At 39.7% G+C, this 15,664-nt stretch overlaps 1 protein-coding gene across 1 annotated transcript in view; it reads right to left on the bottom strand.

The window, feature by feature from the left end:
- Nucleotides 1-2,344: 2,344 nt before the first annotated feature.
- htr2aa (5-hydroxytryptamine (serotonin) receptor 2A, genome duplicate a) overlaps nucleotides 2,345-15,664 on the bottom strand; it is a 97,766-nt gene continuing 84,446 nt past the window's right edge. Inside the window, exon 3 of the mRNA XM_085248948.1 lies at nucleotides 2,345-8,193. Within this exon, the coding sequence (XP_085105074.1) occupies nucleotides 7,331-8,193 (863 nt within the window). The 3' untranslated portion in view covers nucleotides 2,345-7,330. The remainder of the gene's footprint in view (nucleotides 8,194-15,664) is intronic.

Below are 15,664 nucleotides of genomic sequence, written 5' to 3' on the forward strand. Positions count from 1 at the left end.
AGTCAAGGCAAGTGGATCTATTCAGAAGAAGCGATGTTCCAGCAGTGCAGATGACGGGTATTTGGTAAAATGAAACATCCTTGCTTTGCAGCCTTCATTTTGTTAGGAAGTCATTTAAATATGTGACACGGTTGCATTGTCTGGTCATTGTTATGTTACAGCCTGTTGCTTTATTTTATGATCTGAGATGCCATCAGACACAAATAGTGAAGACCAAAAAGTTTAATCACACAGATGATCAACTTAAATTACTAACAAAACCTGTTAATGCTAAGGAAGGATTATTTGTAGACTTTTGCTCAGGCCTGGTTTGTAAATTGGCAGTGTGCCCTAGCTCTTCTTGTAGGTCCAGGAGTCGCTAGTATCTGCTTGATTATAACTCCTCATCAAGCCTCCTCTGTCATCAATCTTCTTTCTTTTACAAGGGTTTTAGGAATTGAGGCTTAAAGGACACAGGAGACGAGGTGGCACCACAGAGAGAAATAAGGAAAACTATGATGTGAAGATACTGCTTTATTAGCGACCACACAATCCCAAAGACCTACATCACACAAAAAGTGGCTTCCTACATGCCTTTAATTGTGGGAGTCACACTGAACACACTGCAGCATTGTAAATAGCCGCAGCTGCTTGGTTAACAGAAGAAGGACAGCAAAGAGCAGCGCTCTAAGGCTGCTACCGTACACAAGCAGCAGGACTCTGCTTACACTCAGCAAATATGAAAAGATTTCCTGGACAGATAGCTTAGCCTCAGCGGGAATACTGTTTACTGTTAACTAGAGGGATCAAGTCACTGCTAAAGTTTGAGAATTGTTTTATGTAAAACCAGAGCTTGACTTTTTTGTGGTAAGATTGGGGTAACCACGGTTACAGCTGTTACAGGTCCTTCAATGAGAAATATTTCTGACTTTGTTTTGTTAGATCTCTAACTGATCTAATTTATCTTCTCCAACGAAGCTGAAATTTCTGAAGCTGTTTTCTAATTTTGACTTTTTTCGGTTCAGTCGCCCTCTGAAGATAGATGGGAGACCCATAATTAAGAGAAAATTCAATATTTTGTGCTATTAACTCATGCGGATCCCCCTAGGCTGTCCCTGCTACTAATAAAAACTGACATTGGAAAAAAAACGAAAAAGTTAGTTCTACTTCCTGTGAAATGGTAAAAATGGCCTGCATTTGTATAGTGCTTTACTCAGTCCCTAAGGACCCCAAAGCGCTTTACACTACATTCACACATTGGCAATGGCAAGCTACGTTGTAGCCACAGCTGACCTGGGGCGCACTGACAGAGGCGAGGCTGTCGGACACTGGCGCCACCGGGCCCTCTGACCACCACCAGTAGGCAAACATGGGGTTAGTATCTTGCCCAAGGATATTTGGCATGCAGCCTGGGATCGAACCACCGACCTTCTGATTAGTGGCTGACCTGCTCTGCCACCTGAGCTACAGCCAATGAAATGATTTTTTTGATCAATTACTCAGCTGTTGATTATGAATATGGCTATTCATATATTTCTGTTGCTCGTACAGCCACCAAATAACTGAGTTCCTTCCCCAACAGGAAGCTTTTTTCTGCTGGTCTTGTTCTTGCGGTCACCACCCACAGTTAGACCCACAATAGGCTGGTATGGATGCACATCACTGCAGAAGGCCCTCCCCTCTCACTTGGTCATGTATTGGTAAAGTCAGTTATTTCAAATTTGAACCATAAAAACAAAACCAAAAGTTTTTGTTTTTGTTTTTTTTAATGTTTGAATGACATTAAAGTTTTTCTCTCACCAAGCTGTCGATCCATCCAAGATATATAAAAAACAAACAAGAGAGATGAAAGAAAAATGGCTGATTTATGGCTGATGCATCATACATTATTAATAACCCGCAAATATACTAGTTTTAGTTTAAAAAAAGAAGTGAAGCATGGAGGTTTGCAGAGTATTCCCTTTCCTGGGTTTTTATAGTAATCATGTTCCAGCATCACATGTAAACATGGTTTTTATTTTTTTTTACCTTAGCCCCATTTCTTTCCTGACCCAGTTTATTCTGTGAATGTAAATGTGGAGCGTCTTTGGCTGTTGGTATGTGATGCTGTATCATATCGCAGCGAGCTGTGTCGGGGAGATGTGCTGTGAGGGTTTTTGGATTCAGAGTACAGGCAGCAAATGTTCAGAGGCACCAGGCTGTAGACCAGAACCAGGCCTCAGGACACCTGCTGCTTAAAGAAATAATCTTTATTAACTATTTCTGTGGTATTTATATGAAATACTTTTGTATTACTTCCTGTCAATGGCCACTGAGCCCGGGTGGGTCAAGCATAGGTAACAGATAGATGGATGGACTTGTTCCCACTTTATCTCACCCACTGAAGTCTTAAAGAAAAAAAATGACTCTCTGACATTATCTCCAATTATTCTCTTTACTTTGAATTAAAAACAAGAGCAAACAAACAAAATAGATCCATACAGTTGACATATTAAAGAAATGTGATTGTTACCGTCAAACATCGAATTCCAAAACTGACACTAGTTTATAAAACATAAAAACGTCTCAAAATCAGAGTTACATCTGGATCCAGGTTTGTCTGCATAAGTTTGTCGATGGTCTTTACATCACTGCAACAGTAACAGAATTACACAGACAGCAGCTACTTTAGTGACTCCAGATTTGAAAAAAGTCAAAACCAGGAGTGCTACCACAATGTGTAACACAACAGGCAAACAATATGGTCAAACCACAGAGTCCTTTACACACCATGGCTGCACTTACAAAAAATACAAAGACAGTTGATTCTGAAAACTTTGGCATTTTAGGAAAATTCTCTTTATATATATCCTGGCTTTTATTTTTGATACTTTTGTCCAAAATTCCTAAAACTTTATGAGGATTTTTGCAAAGTGAATGATCACAACATAGTCCAACAGCAGCCTGATCAATCTGACCAAATAAGTACGCAGAGAAAACTTTAATAACTATTATCACAAAATTAAATCCATTTTTTTTATTTGGCCTGATAAAATAAATGACTGTTATATTCCACCTAGCCATCAACTCTGTGTATAGAGAGAGATGGACGATACGTGTTGCATGTATAAAACAATGAAATACAACAGAATACAAAATTATTCCTTCACATGAAATTAAAATGGAACAAAGAGAAAAGTTACTTAGTCAGTGGCTCTAGTCTTACTACACCTCTGCTTCGTTTCTTGTGCCTAAATCATCAACAAAACCTGCTAAACATAACCTAGTTAGAGATACTGTAGGAGGGACATAATTTTGTAAAATACTACCAAGTCTTTCCAAATTAAAATTACATTAAATCTTGTTAAAACAGGTTTTCACCAAAACAAAAGAAAAGAAAAGAAAATATTGAAATTATTACCCAACCTTTCTTTTTTAAACCATAATTAACATCTGAGTACCTACAGTTGATTTTGCACTCTAACCTTAGCAAATAAAAAGAAAACATAATTTCACAATGATTGGGATAGAATCCACAAAACAATTTAAATTAAGACCTGGGTTTAAAACAAACTGAATTTAGTCAGGAATTCATTGTTTCTGTATTATTGTTGGCTTAATTAGCCACTTAGCTATTCTCTCCCACGGGGCCCAAAACTGACAGTTCCAGAGCTCATACTTCTCTTATTTCATTACTGTTGTTTACAAGCAGCCTCGCTGCTCTGATCCTAAATCTTTTATCGGTTCTCTTACATCTGCTGTTGGAAAAACAGGTGAGGCAAACAGTAACTAACCCGGCTACATCCTTTAGTAGAAAAATCATTTCCCTCTTTCAAACAGCAGACCTGACAGTCACTCTGTGTGATATGTAGAGCAACAGCTATCACATCTTTAACCTTTTTTTCTTTCTCTGAGCTCCCTTTAACTTTCTTGGTGGATGTGAAGAATTCTACATCAGTATGATATTGCCAGTTCTTCAGAATGGAATGACTTAGAGAAGAAAATTTAAATGAACCAACCAACAAACAAAACGTATTAGCTTGTAAAATTACAAGCCAATACCATTTTGTAACTTTCTATTACAGTCCACTTACAAAAGCCAAGCTAATATTTGGAGGAACTATTAATATTAAACTTTAATAAGTTCAGATACATTCAGCTTTTACTCCCACCTCTGCTTCGGGTTGCCTTTGCTTTCCAGCACTCTTGTTAACCCTGTTCTGCAGCATCTCCTGTTATTTGATTGGTCTCAACAATTTGTCTACAAGGAAAAAAGTTGTTGCTTATGAATGCTGATAACATCAATGTCTCATACAGGTCCCACAACGCTGAGCATGTTTAGCCTAATAACAAATTTATTGTTTCACTGTGGCTTTGTACCACAGAAAAACATCATCCAACACCATATTTCATTTTATTACAACGAAGTGAATTGTAGATCTGTGCAGGGGCTTCTAAAAAAATTCAATATCCTCTGTCTTTATAGAGATTTAGTAATCTTTAAAATTAAATTTCAACCACTGAGTATAATGATGCTGTTTTCATATGAGCAGGTATTGATGGTTTTCTAACACTTTAAAAATCACTGGCTGTTTAGTCACAATGCAGAGCAGAACCAGAGAAGCTGTCTGATGCAGAAGATCTGCTCCACAAAGGGGTTAAAATAATGCTTTTCATATGAGGCATAGATAGGTGTCCACAAAACACCTGACATGTTAAACTGCAACTGATTCATTACTTTGATGATGACTTCTCAACTCCAAGGACTTAATTTTTGTTAAACAGCTGTTTTTTCAACATCCTCTCAGTGTATAAAACCACTGAAACAGCAATGTGTTAAAAAAGGTGCATTCTTTTTGCTCTCATTATTCATTGAATCTTTGCCATGACGATGCCATCTGTTTCATCTAGTCTAATTTAAATTGTTGAGTAGGTGTGTGTTTTAACTGCATAACATATGCAACACCATTTATTTAGTCAAAGGAGCTTGCAGAGAAAAGCGTCTGGACTTCTTTAAGTTGCTTGAAGACGTTTCACTTCACATCCGAGAAGCTTCTTCAGTTCTAAGGTCAAATGGTGGAGAGTCCCAGATTTAAACCTAGTGGGAGTATCCCCCGCAGAGGGACAAAAGGACCCCCTGATGATCCTCTAATCGCCTGAGCCAAGGTGTGAAACTGGGTGTGGGTCCTAATCAGTCAGGGTTTCGGGTGAGCTCATAGTGAAACCTGGCCCCACCTTATCATGCGAATTCCATTTATTTACTTTCCTTTTGTCCTTTCCTTACACTTGGTTAGTGACTTTTGGTGGGATGTTGGGTGCAGTATTAAAAGACAGTGACTTACTTAAAGGTACCCTGCAAAGATTTTGGCTCATGGTAAAGTAATACATAACTATGTAATACGACACTGATGGTCGTGCTATCAGTGGGAGTTCCCATATTCTAGGTTTTTAACCAGTAGGTGAAATTATTTAGCTCTCACAGTGACTGCTGCTGAGGCTCATTGGGACCTGCACTAACTGAAAAGTTGGGTTCTGCTAATACTGTGTCATTCTGGCCTCTTTGAAACAAGCTCATAAACAGAGTGGGTTTGGTAAGAACTGCTGAACATAACTGGTGTTTGTTTTAAACACAACTCCACAGGGCACCTTAAACTGATTCCTTACTCCTTACATAGTGATGCTTGGTCAGAAACTTCTTCTACTCTAATTCTAATAGTGGGTGCACCATCTTATCTTCATTTTCAGTTGGATTTAAATGGACTAAACACCACAGGATTACTTTTACCTTCAGGCTCATTATTGCCTGATCCATACATTGATGGACTCCGGGTAAACCGTACCAGGTGGCACTTTGCAAAAGCAACATTAAAGGGATATCCAGGGTGTCAAAATCGGAATCCATGTGGTCCAGACCAAACATCACTATGTGATGAGTTAAGGGTGAGACAAGGTTGGTGTGTGCATTCATAGTGCAGACAGTGATTTTTTACAATTTTAGACCAAGCCCATGCAAGTGTCAGGCACTGAGACTGAGTCTGAAACGCCGCTCCAAATATTTCCTGGCAATAAATCCATGGTGCAAGCTCACCTTCATGCACTGTTCCAGCTACTTTCCTCCTTTCACATCCTTCTCCTCATATTAGCAAAAACAGTAAAAAACAAAAAACAAAACACACTAGATAGTATATAAGCATTTTTTTTTTTTGGAAATGTCATCATAAAAATGCCAGTGTGCACGGATAGTTTGGCTTGAACATAATATAAACTATGACCTTTACAGTGGATACAACTGCACTTAAATACACTTTTTCCTGCCAATCAAATGTCTCCTACTCTGCTGTACTCATCCTGCACCATGTCAGCTTCAGTAATCATCCTCTCATTTGCATATAAAATCTATTTAACCTCAACAGTCATATACATTTATTCACAAATGTGCACAAAATACAAATATAGATTCATTTATGGATTCTCTCTAATTACTGAATGTCTGCCTCAGACATGTTCTTCCTTTTGTTGTTTTCAACATAAAATACAGAAGCAGCAGAAGTTTTTTTTTCATCCCCTTTTGACAGCTTCATCTGACCTCTGCAAGTGTCTGGAGTTCTGGTGTATTTAGGCTCGTCCTGGTTCTTCCTCCTCCCAACACTATCATCTGATAAGGTGGCAGGAAATCCAGTCTAATCCCCACTGATCCACCCAAAGGTATGATAGAAGGTAGACACCACATGACTGATGCCAGGGAGCTGGCAAAATGAAGGGGCAGCTGAGGTTAGAGCAGCTGAGCATCCATGGAAAATGTAGTTATGTGAACAATGTCTGACTTTTTCACCCTTGTTGTCCAAAGTGTTGTAACAAAATAGAACTGTTTTGTTGGGATGTGCCCAACTGTGTTTCACATCATCCACACGGACGGTACCGTCTTTTCATCTCTCTGATTTGGCTCTCAGACTGGAAGATAACGTTCAAAGATTGTTTGGTGAAAAAAAATTAATTGATATGTTTGTCAAGAGTAATTTTGTCTTTTGCGGCAGTGTACAAAAGATTCTGAAAGAGCAGCGAGCCTGAAGATGGGGATGATGATCTGTGATGCACATGCTTGTTTACAACATTTTTGAGGAGCAATCACAGACCTTGTTCACCTGATCTGTTGATGAAGCTGTGTGAATCTGAGGAAACTGTTGTGGAAATGTTGAGCATTTAAAGGCTTCTTCTGCTTTTTCTGCTTGACCTCTGTATTTCTGAACCCCTGACTTTGAGGCACATTGTCTTTGGCACTTAAAATCTCAGACCCTACACTGTAACCACAGAGGGGGGAAACTGAAATTGCTTGCACTGGATTGGCCTTTAACCAGGATTTTGTTTCAGTTTCTTACACACAGCTCTCGTCTTTGTCTCCCTGGCTTTTGTTCTGCCTGGATTTTTTCATCTCCTGCCCAGGAGAAGAGAACTCTTTTGCTCCACTGCTACAATGCGCCACTCCATTTCCTAACTTCCCGATGTCTCCCAAAGGTAGCTGGGTGGAGCTGTAAGCCAGTGGGGGGATGGTGTTCACCAGTATAAGCTGAAGAGGTTTCTTCTCTGGCTGGTACTGGCAGCGAACGTATCGCAGAAACGCGGCGCGGTACGTCTTATTGAATAACGTGTAGACCAGTGGGTTGACTGCAGAGGACAAGTAGCCTACCCAGACGAAAACATTCAGCAGACCTCCCATGACTCCCGGGTCACAAACGTCAGGTTCACACACCACCACCAGCACATTGGTGATGAAAAACGGGCACCACATAACCACAAAGAGAAAAAACACCACCCCAAGGACCTTTGAAGCCTTCTGCTCGTTGCTGATCGACTGCATGGTGCGGCGCCCAAAGAGAGAGCCAGATATGCTCCCGCGGGCACCACCCAGCCCGCCGGTGCTCCCTCTGCCTGTGGCGTCACGGCTTATCGATCGCCTGAGGAGTTTCTCGGAGGACAAAGATGTTTGTGGAAAGAAGCTCAAGGTGAAGGTAGTGCTCCATTTGGGCCGTGGGACCAGCTGGTCCAAGCAGAGGGTGGCTTCGTTCTGCAGGGCGTTGATGGTCAGGAAATAGGTGACGACCATGATGGTGAGGGGGATAAAGAAGGCCACGAAGGAGCCGACCAGCACGAAATTGTTATCTGTCAGCAGACAGCTGCCATCTTTGAAGACCTTGGAGTGGTCTCTGAGACCCAGCACAGGAATCGGCATTGAGATCCCTACAGAGAAAGACAACAGCAGAGACATGAGGAGAACATTACAATTAGATAACAACCTCTATGATTCATGTAGATATTAGTGTTTGTGTCTGTACCAGAGGAGATTAGGGTCGGCTGGTGAGAGGAAACCTGGCTTTGTGCAGCAGTGGATGGATTTTCACATGAGTTTAAGTTTTATAGTCATAAATCAAAACTATTATCGGAGCACACTGATTTGCAGGCTTTATCTGTGTAAACAAGCAAAACTTTTTTGGCATAGAGACGCTGAAAAAAGTTCACGTCCCACAGCCCACGGTTTCTATCACTCATTAACAATAAAACAAAGATCCAAGTTACTTAACCTCCTAAGACCCGAACTCTTTCATGGCATGCATTTTAATTTTTTCTTTGCTATTTGGGTTGATTGGGACCTGATGAATGTAAAAACAAAGAATTACCAGATTTTTTGTTTTATTACCTAATTTTTATTTCTGAGACAAATGAGATCCACATATGAGGACATTGGTTTTAAATCTTGATAGAACAGTGGCAGTATAATGTCCTGGTAAGTGGATATCAGGCCCTTGTAGAGAAAAATTAAGTATTTTCATCCAGACATCCAAAAATGTGATGTCCACATATGTGGACGCCAGGTCCTAGGAGGTTAAAGCTCAGCTTTTTTTTCCTTAAGAAAATGACATCCAACTTCACGTCATAGAACTACACCTGTGGTGGCTCCTTGTCTCACTCCAGGACCCTGCCCCACAGTTTGAAACCACTGATTTAGCAGAAGTACTGTATACACACAAACAGTGTGTACATATATTTCACATATATTAAATCAAAGGTTTATGTAGTCAAATAATTGTTTGTTAAGTAAAATATAGACTGAATGTATACCAATCAAACACACTTATTTGACCAGATTCCATTAACTTTAACATTTCACGTTGCAATTATGTAACAAAATTACATGGATTACATTTAAATGTAATCAAATTACTTTAAGTCAGATCTTTGAGCTTAAATATTTCTTTTGAGTGGAGCTCACCAGTCTGCTCTATTTCACCGCACGGACACAACAGTTGGACCGTATCTGTTCCCAAATAAAGGCGTCAAATTTTCCATTAAGTTTGCAGCTAAAACAATTTTTTCCATTTTTCTGTCTGTCACAGTGTGGGAGGAAAGTGCAGGTTTGCCTCCACCTTACTCCTGTGGGCTGAATCTGAGGTTTGACAGTGTTTCCTTCTCCCTCTGTGGCTGACAGTAGCAGTTCACCTTGCATACTTGCCCATTTTATTACCCGATATACATCGGCTTTAAAACGTTTAACGGTGAACTTCCTTTATTGTTTTGGGTTATTTGTTCTTTTTAATTGTCTGCAGGGGCTTTGGCAGTCACACGTTGTGATAAATGTAATAAGAAAATGTCTAAAAAAGGTTTTGGATGATACTAGCAGGAACTGGGTAGAAGGAGATAAACTGAGCAATCTCCCACACGCCATGTTCTCATTACCGGCTCATAACAAATAGAAGGAAAGTGACAGAAAGAGACAGAGATAGAGCGGGGAGAGGAGGAGGGCGAGATGGTTGGAGATGGACGGGCGCAGAGAAGGTAGACTGAAATTGTTGCTGCACATTAGGAGCAGGAGGGTCAAAGATGGATAATTCTCATTAAGTTTGGCTGGTTTGACAGAAAACTGGTTTCGGTGCTTCACTGTGAAGCTTTGCAGCCCTCATAAAAGAGATATTTACTCCCATCCCAGTCGGCCTTCGTCTTGCTTTATTCTCAAGAGAAAGATGGTGCAGAAATGATCAGCCAGTTAATCAGTTTATTGACAACAGTCATGAATGTATAATTTTGAAACGTGAAACAGAAACACCATGACAACAGTGTTTCTGGAACATAGAGGAACATACAGCTGCCTGCTTCAGGGAGCGTGGGTGGGTGGACTGTCATCCTTCTACTTTAAAAGTATCGATGGTATTGTATTTAAAGCTGCAAATGCTGTAGTACAGTTTCAGAAGGTGCTCTGCATTACAAAACACAACAATGACAACAGCAAAATCAGTAAGATACATCATCTGGGAATTGTATTAAAGCAGTTGTAGTAACTTTGAGCTGTTGCTGGCTCTGTTGGTCCTCTAGAAAGCACAAAGGACTGTAAAAGATTTGGTGACAGTCCAAAGAGCTGTACATACTTCATGAGTGTTTATGTTTTATTTGTGTAAAATCTGAAATGAAAAAAAAAATCTGTTTTTACAGCTGCTTCAGATACTAAAGTTTGTTTGTTTTTTGACTGAACAGCTTTGAAGATCTTTGAAGAGTGTGCAGTCTAATAGGCAGCTTTAGAGGTTGTGATAACCTGAGCGTGATTATGATGATAATACAACAGGACGTTGTGCCTTTTTGCAGCCTTTTTGTCTCTTTCCACCTGGACTTTACTATGATGCTTTTGATTCCTTGTTTTGAACTTTTGAACTTGTTACAATGTAATGTTGAAATTCTTGCAACGTCACTAAAACAACACTAAAACACTAAAAACAAAAGCTGACCAGTTATTTGGAAATATACTGTGGTGTAGTATTATCATCAGTGACAACGATGAGGCCGCCTACAGGGAGGAGGTGGATCGTCTGGCTGAGTGGTGTGACAGAAACAACCTGCTGCTTAACACCGAGAAGACCAAGGAGCTCATCGTGGACTACAGGAGGAATGCTGACCCACATCCACCCATCCACATTAAGGGGACGGCTGTGGAGCGTGTGAGCAGCTTCAAGTTCCTGGGAGTCCACATCTCCGAGGATCTCACCTGGACGACCAACTGCTCCAAGCTGGTCAAGAAGGCTCACCAGCGCCTCTTCTTCTTGAGGACTCTGAGGAAGAACCACCTGTCCTCAGACATCCTGGAGAACTTCTATCGTTGCCATAGTGAGAGAGCATCCTGACCAACTGTATAACAGTCTGGTACGGGAACTGCTCTGCCTCGGACCGGAAGGCGTTGCAGAGGGTCGTGAAAACTGCCCAGCGCATCGCCGGAGCACCACTTCCTGCCATAAAAGACATCTACAGGAAGCGGTGTCTGAAAAGGGCTGGGAAAATCATCAGAGACCCCAGTCACCCATCACATGGACTCTTCACCCTCCTGCCCTCTGGGAGGCGCTACAGGAGCCTCCGGACTAAGACCACCAGGTACCGGAACAGCTTCTTCCCCACAGCTGTCAGACTCCTGAACTCTGCCTCCTGACATCTGACCCACGTTAAACTCACAGACAGAACATACACACACCCACAATGGACAACTGTACCCTCAAACACAATAATAACATGGACTGAACCACCACTCACAACCACTAGCACTTTATATAGCCTCTGTAGAAACTATTTACACCCTCACTTATCTTAACTGCACTACTGTATAGCTCTGTAATAATCATTCTGTACATATGATAATTTTTAACCCTACAACTGTTTACAACTTGCACAGTTCCCATTTCTGTATAGCTGTATATCTCAGATTCTGTAAAGTTATTTATTTCATATTCTGTATAGTTTTTCATATTTATATCCTGTTCATAGCCTGTACATACCTATAGTTATAGAATATTCACAACATACTTCATACCGTGTACATTATAACATACCATAATAGACCCATTTCTGTAATATATTTACATATCTATATTATTGCTAATATATATTGTAATATACCTATATCACTAAAGCACTTCTGGATGGATGCAAACTGCATTTCGTTGCCCTGTACCTGTGCATGTGCAATGACAATAAAGTTGAATTCTATTCTATTCTATTCTATTCTATTCTATTCTATATAATCAAATAAAGTTACTCATGTCCAGGTATTAACAAATTAATACCCATTATCCATTGCCTACTCCCATAAAAGTTTGGTTAATGAAAGTAAAGTAAGTAAGTAAATCTTGCTTCCATTATCTCACTTTTACTTCTCTACAAACATCTTAAAGTACGTTTAAAAAGAATGAAGACTATCTATATAAAATATGATATTGTTCTCTTAAAAGGAGTTTTGGACTCTCGTCATGTCTTATTGTGGTTGATTTTGATCTCTTTGCCATTTAATCTCTTCATATAATTTTTATGTAGTTTAGGTTGAGTTTGTCAGAGTCTTTAACTTTTGGTCATTTCTGGCATGTCTTATTGCTTGATTAACCTTCTAATGAGAAACATTAAAGATGGATTTTACCCAGAGCCGCCCTGACACTTTGGGCCCAAGACTCTTACGTAGCAGGCCTGACCCTCCGTGACAAATGCAAACTCAGACACGCTCACAATGTTTGATTGAGAGCTGAAGAGTGCTTTTAGACTCGAGGCTCACAGACAAGCATGATATGGCATCTGCTGTGCCGTTATTAAACTCCATGGTGATAACATTCGGGCTAAATGTCGATGTGCTATCAAGCTCCTCATTACAAAATTACGTTTTGTAGGTGAGTAGAGGCTGTCTGCTGTGGATATGTGGCTTTGTATGTTTTTAAAAAGCAGGTGATTAGGCACAGACGTATTTTTCATCATTACTGTGGAACGGTTAGGCAGCTGACGGACTGAAGGTGTCAAAGAAAAAGAAACACTCAAAAACAGAGCTGGATTCAAAGAGAAAGGAACTATCATTAGTAACTTTAAATTGCTGTCTGCTTCATATCCAGCCGATCAAACGTTATTTGTCGAGGTGACGGTGATACAAGTCCCTGGATTAATTTTGTTCTTCAGATAAGTCCCTCAAGCATCCATCACACAGAATCACAGAAATCAAAAGCTAGTTGTTGTTTTTTGTGTTTTTTGGCCTCCTTCTCTTGTCCCTGATGGCAAACTCAACACTGAGGACATGAAACAAATCGGTCAGGAAATAATATATCAGAGGTGGAAAAGAAGATGAAAGACGATCAAGTGGGAGAAAACAGAGGGGAGGGAGACACAAAGGAGATGAAGAAGAAGAGAGAGATGATGGAGAATGCTTCAGTCTGGAAGTATAAATCAAGACATTTAGGAGAATCAGTGCAGCCTGAAATCTGATTGGAAAATGCTTCAAACAGCTGGTTTGTGCTTAGAACTCTGAAAGCAAAAAAACGATGACTATAAGCTTTTTATTGTACTGCATTCATCTGATAAAAGCAGTGATTTCTTTTAGTTCTCTGTACCTGCTTTAACTGCGAGGTGTGGAGGTGGAATGAGCTGTTAGATTAAGGAACAGGGGACTATTTTTCCTGCCAAGAAACAACTTTGCTTAGATGTGCATTAGAATTTATATGGGCCTACATAACTGATAAAAAGATTTTATAAGAAATTTGTCACTGGGGATTAGGAAACTGAGATCTGTAGAAATAGAAAGGCACAAAGAAGCTTACAGGAAACTTGCTTGGGGCACTTTCTTACGTGTTGTTATATTGTATAATATCTGTTTGGTGCAAATACACACAAAAAAGGAAAAATCATCAATTTACCAACGAAGAAGAGGGATTTAGGAAGCAGCGTGAACAGACTGCAAATACAGAAAAGACAAAATAGCACAAAATTTAAAAAAAATTATTCCCATTAATAGCTGCTTACATAATATGAACATCATTATATGAATTAACAGATGCAGCCGCTTAAAATGGCTCATCCCTGACAGGACAATGATGGATGCCTGATGTAGTCCTGACCGATTACCGGCTGATAGATGAGCGTAATATCAATTTAAAAACCACCACTAAATAACAGGAAGGAAAACCTTAATATTTATGGAAGTCACATAGTAGTAGACTGCATTTATTGTAAACAACAATTTAGGCTCAATAAAAAATGAAGTTCTACCAGTCTCAGAAATAAACTCCACATCTGGTTTGGGATCTATGAGGAGGCTTGTGTGCAAGAATATTATTTTTCTGTATTTAATTTACTTTTAAATTGTATCTATGAATGAGGAACTGTTTACTGGAAATAGTTTTGGTGATTTGCAGAGTAAAATGGTAAATGGCCTGTATTTGTATAGCACTTTTCTAATCCCTAAGGACCCCGAAGCGCTTTACACAACCAGTCATCCACCCATTCACACACTGGTGATGGCAAGCTACATTGTAGCCACAGCCACCCTGGGGCGCACTGACAGAGGCGAGTAAATGTCTGAATGGTCAAACTAACTGTAAAGTTTTATCCATTTGATTTAAGGGTTTTTAAAAAAAAATATTTTAATGGGTGTAGAGGTTCACAATGAAAGCTATTGCAGAATGTGAAATTCATTTCAGTTTTATTTATATAGCATCAAATCAAAACTGTGGCCTCAATGCTTTATGTTATTAGGCAAAGACACCGTACAATAATACAGAGAAAATCATCTATAGCTGACAATCCAAGTCAAAGGTTTTTTGAAGAATGCGGCATTTCTTGGTTACACTCTGCAGTTGAGTGAAAGGGGTGTGTTTATAGTGGAAAGCAGATACGCCCCAAGGAATGAAGGGGAGAATCCCTGTTGACTGACTGTTGGCTAACCTCTGGTTAAAGCCGGCAACTTTGAATGGCAGTATCTATTGTTGATGAGACGTCAAAAGGACCACAGATGAAACTACAGGAATACTACAATCAGAACTGAAAGAGCTGAAGAAATGTAGCAGATTTACAACCATTTAATAACTTGCATGCGTTTTATCTCTATTATTTGATACCAGATGTTCCACAAACTTGTGTTGTAGGATAATATATTTTGAATTATGATAGCATATTTATCTTCACTCAATGCTTGGGTAAATTTACAAGGATAAGCTCTAACTCCAGTCAACATGCAGCTGTTTTTGAAACACCTGCTTGTTCATCTAAGTAGGGAATCATAAGATAAGATAAGACTTTATTGATCCTACGATGTAGAAATTTTTGCATTGAAAAACAAATTAAGTGCAGTGCATACAATCCTGCAGATGCAGGTCAGGAGCTGCAGTCTATGTTCATATCATGAGAATGTAGAGAATGTGATCTGAGTGAACTCGGTGAATTTTCTACTGTTTTTGTGTGTTTACAAAGCAGTCCATAGAGCTGCAGTTCTACAGATGGAAAAAACTTTTGTTAGTTTTCTGTCTGGAGCTGAAAGAAAGGCTACTGTAGCACACATTCAGCCTCGAGGCAAATGGGCTACTAAGGAAGATATTGGGTTTCTCTTCTCTTGTGAAAATGATCAACCTTCAGAGAGCTGAATTCAAAGACACTCACACAACCTTTTTACTGCTGGTTTCTTTGATCTGTGAGTCTTGATTTGTTTGCCATAGAGGCTTGCAGATGTGTCGTCCGTTTGAGCTGTTTTTGGCTAAAGTGCTGCTATGAGATGATTCAAATGGAGAAAATCCAGTGCTCTGCTCTATCAGAGCCACTGAGGATATAGTGATGAATATGAAATCAGTGATTCATCACTGGTGATAGTCAAAGCCATGAGTAGTATCAGTAGTCATTACCACATGAGTACTCATGGGCCAGACCTCACCCATCT

This window comes from Mchenga conophoros, linkage group LG16 (assembly GCF_057382185.1).
Source record: "Mchenga conophoros isolate Kocher_MC1m ecotype Shallow Benthic linkage group LG16, M_conophoros_male_GT1.1, whole genome shotgun sequence".
Classification (NCBI taxonomy): Eukaryota; Metazoa; Chordata; class Actinopteri; order Cichliformes; family Cichlidae; genus Mchenga; species Mchenga conophoros.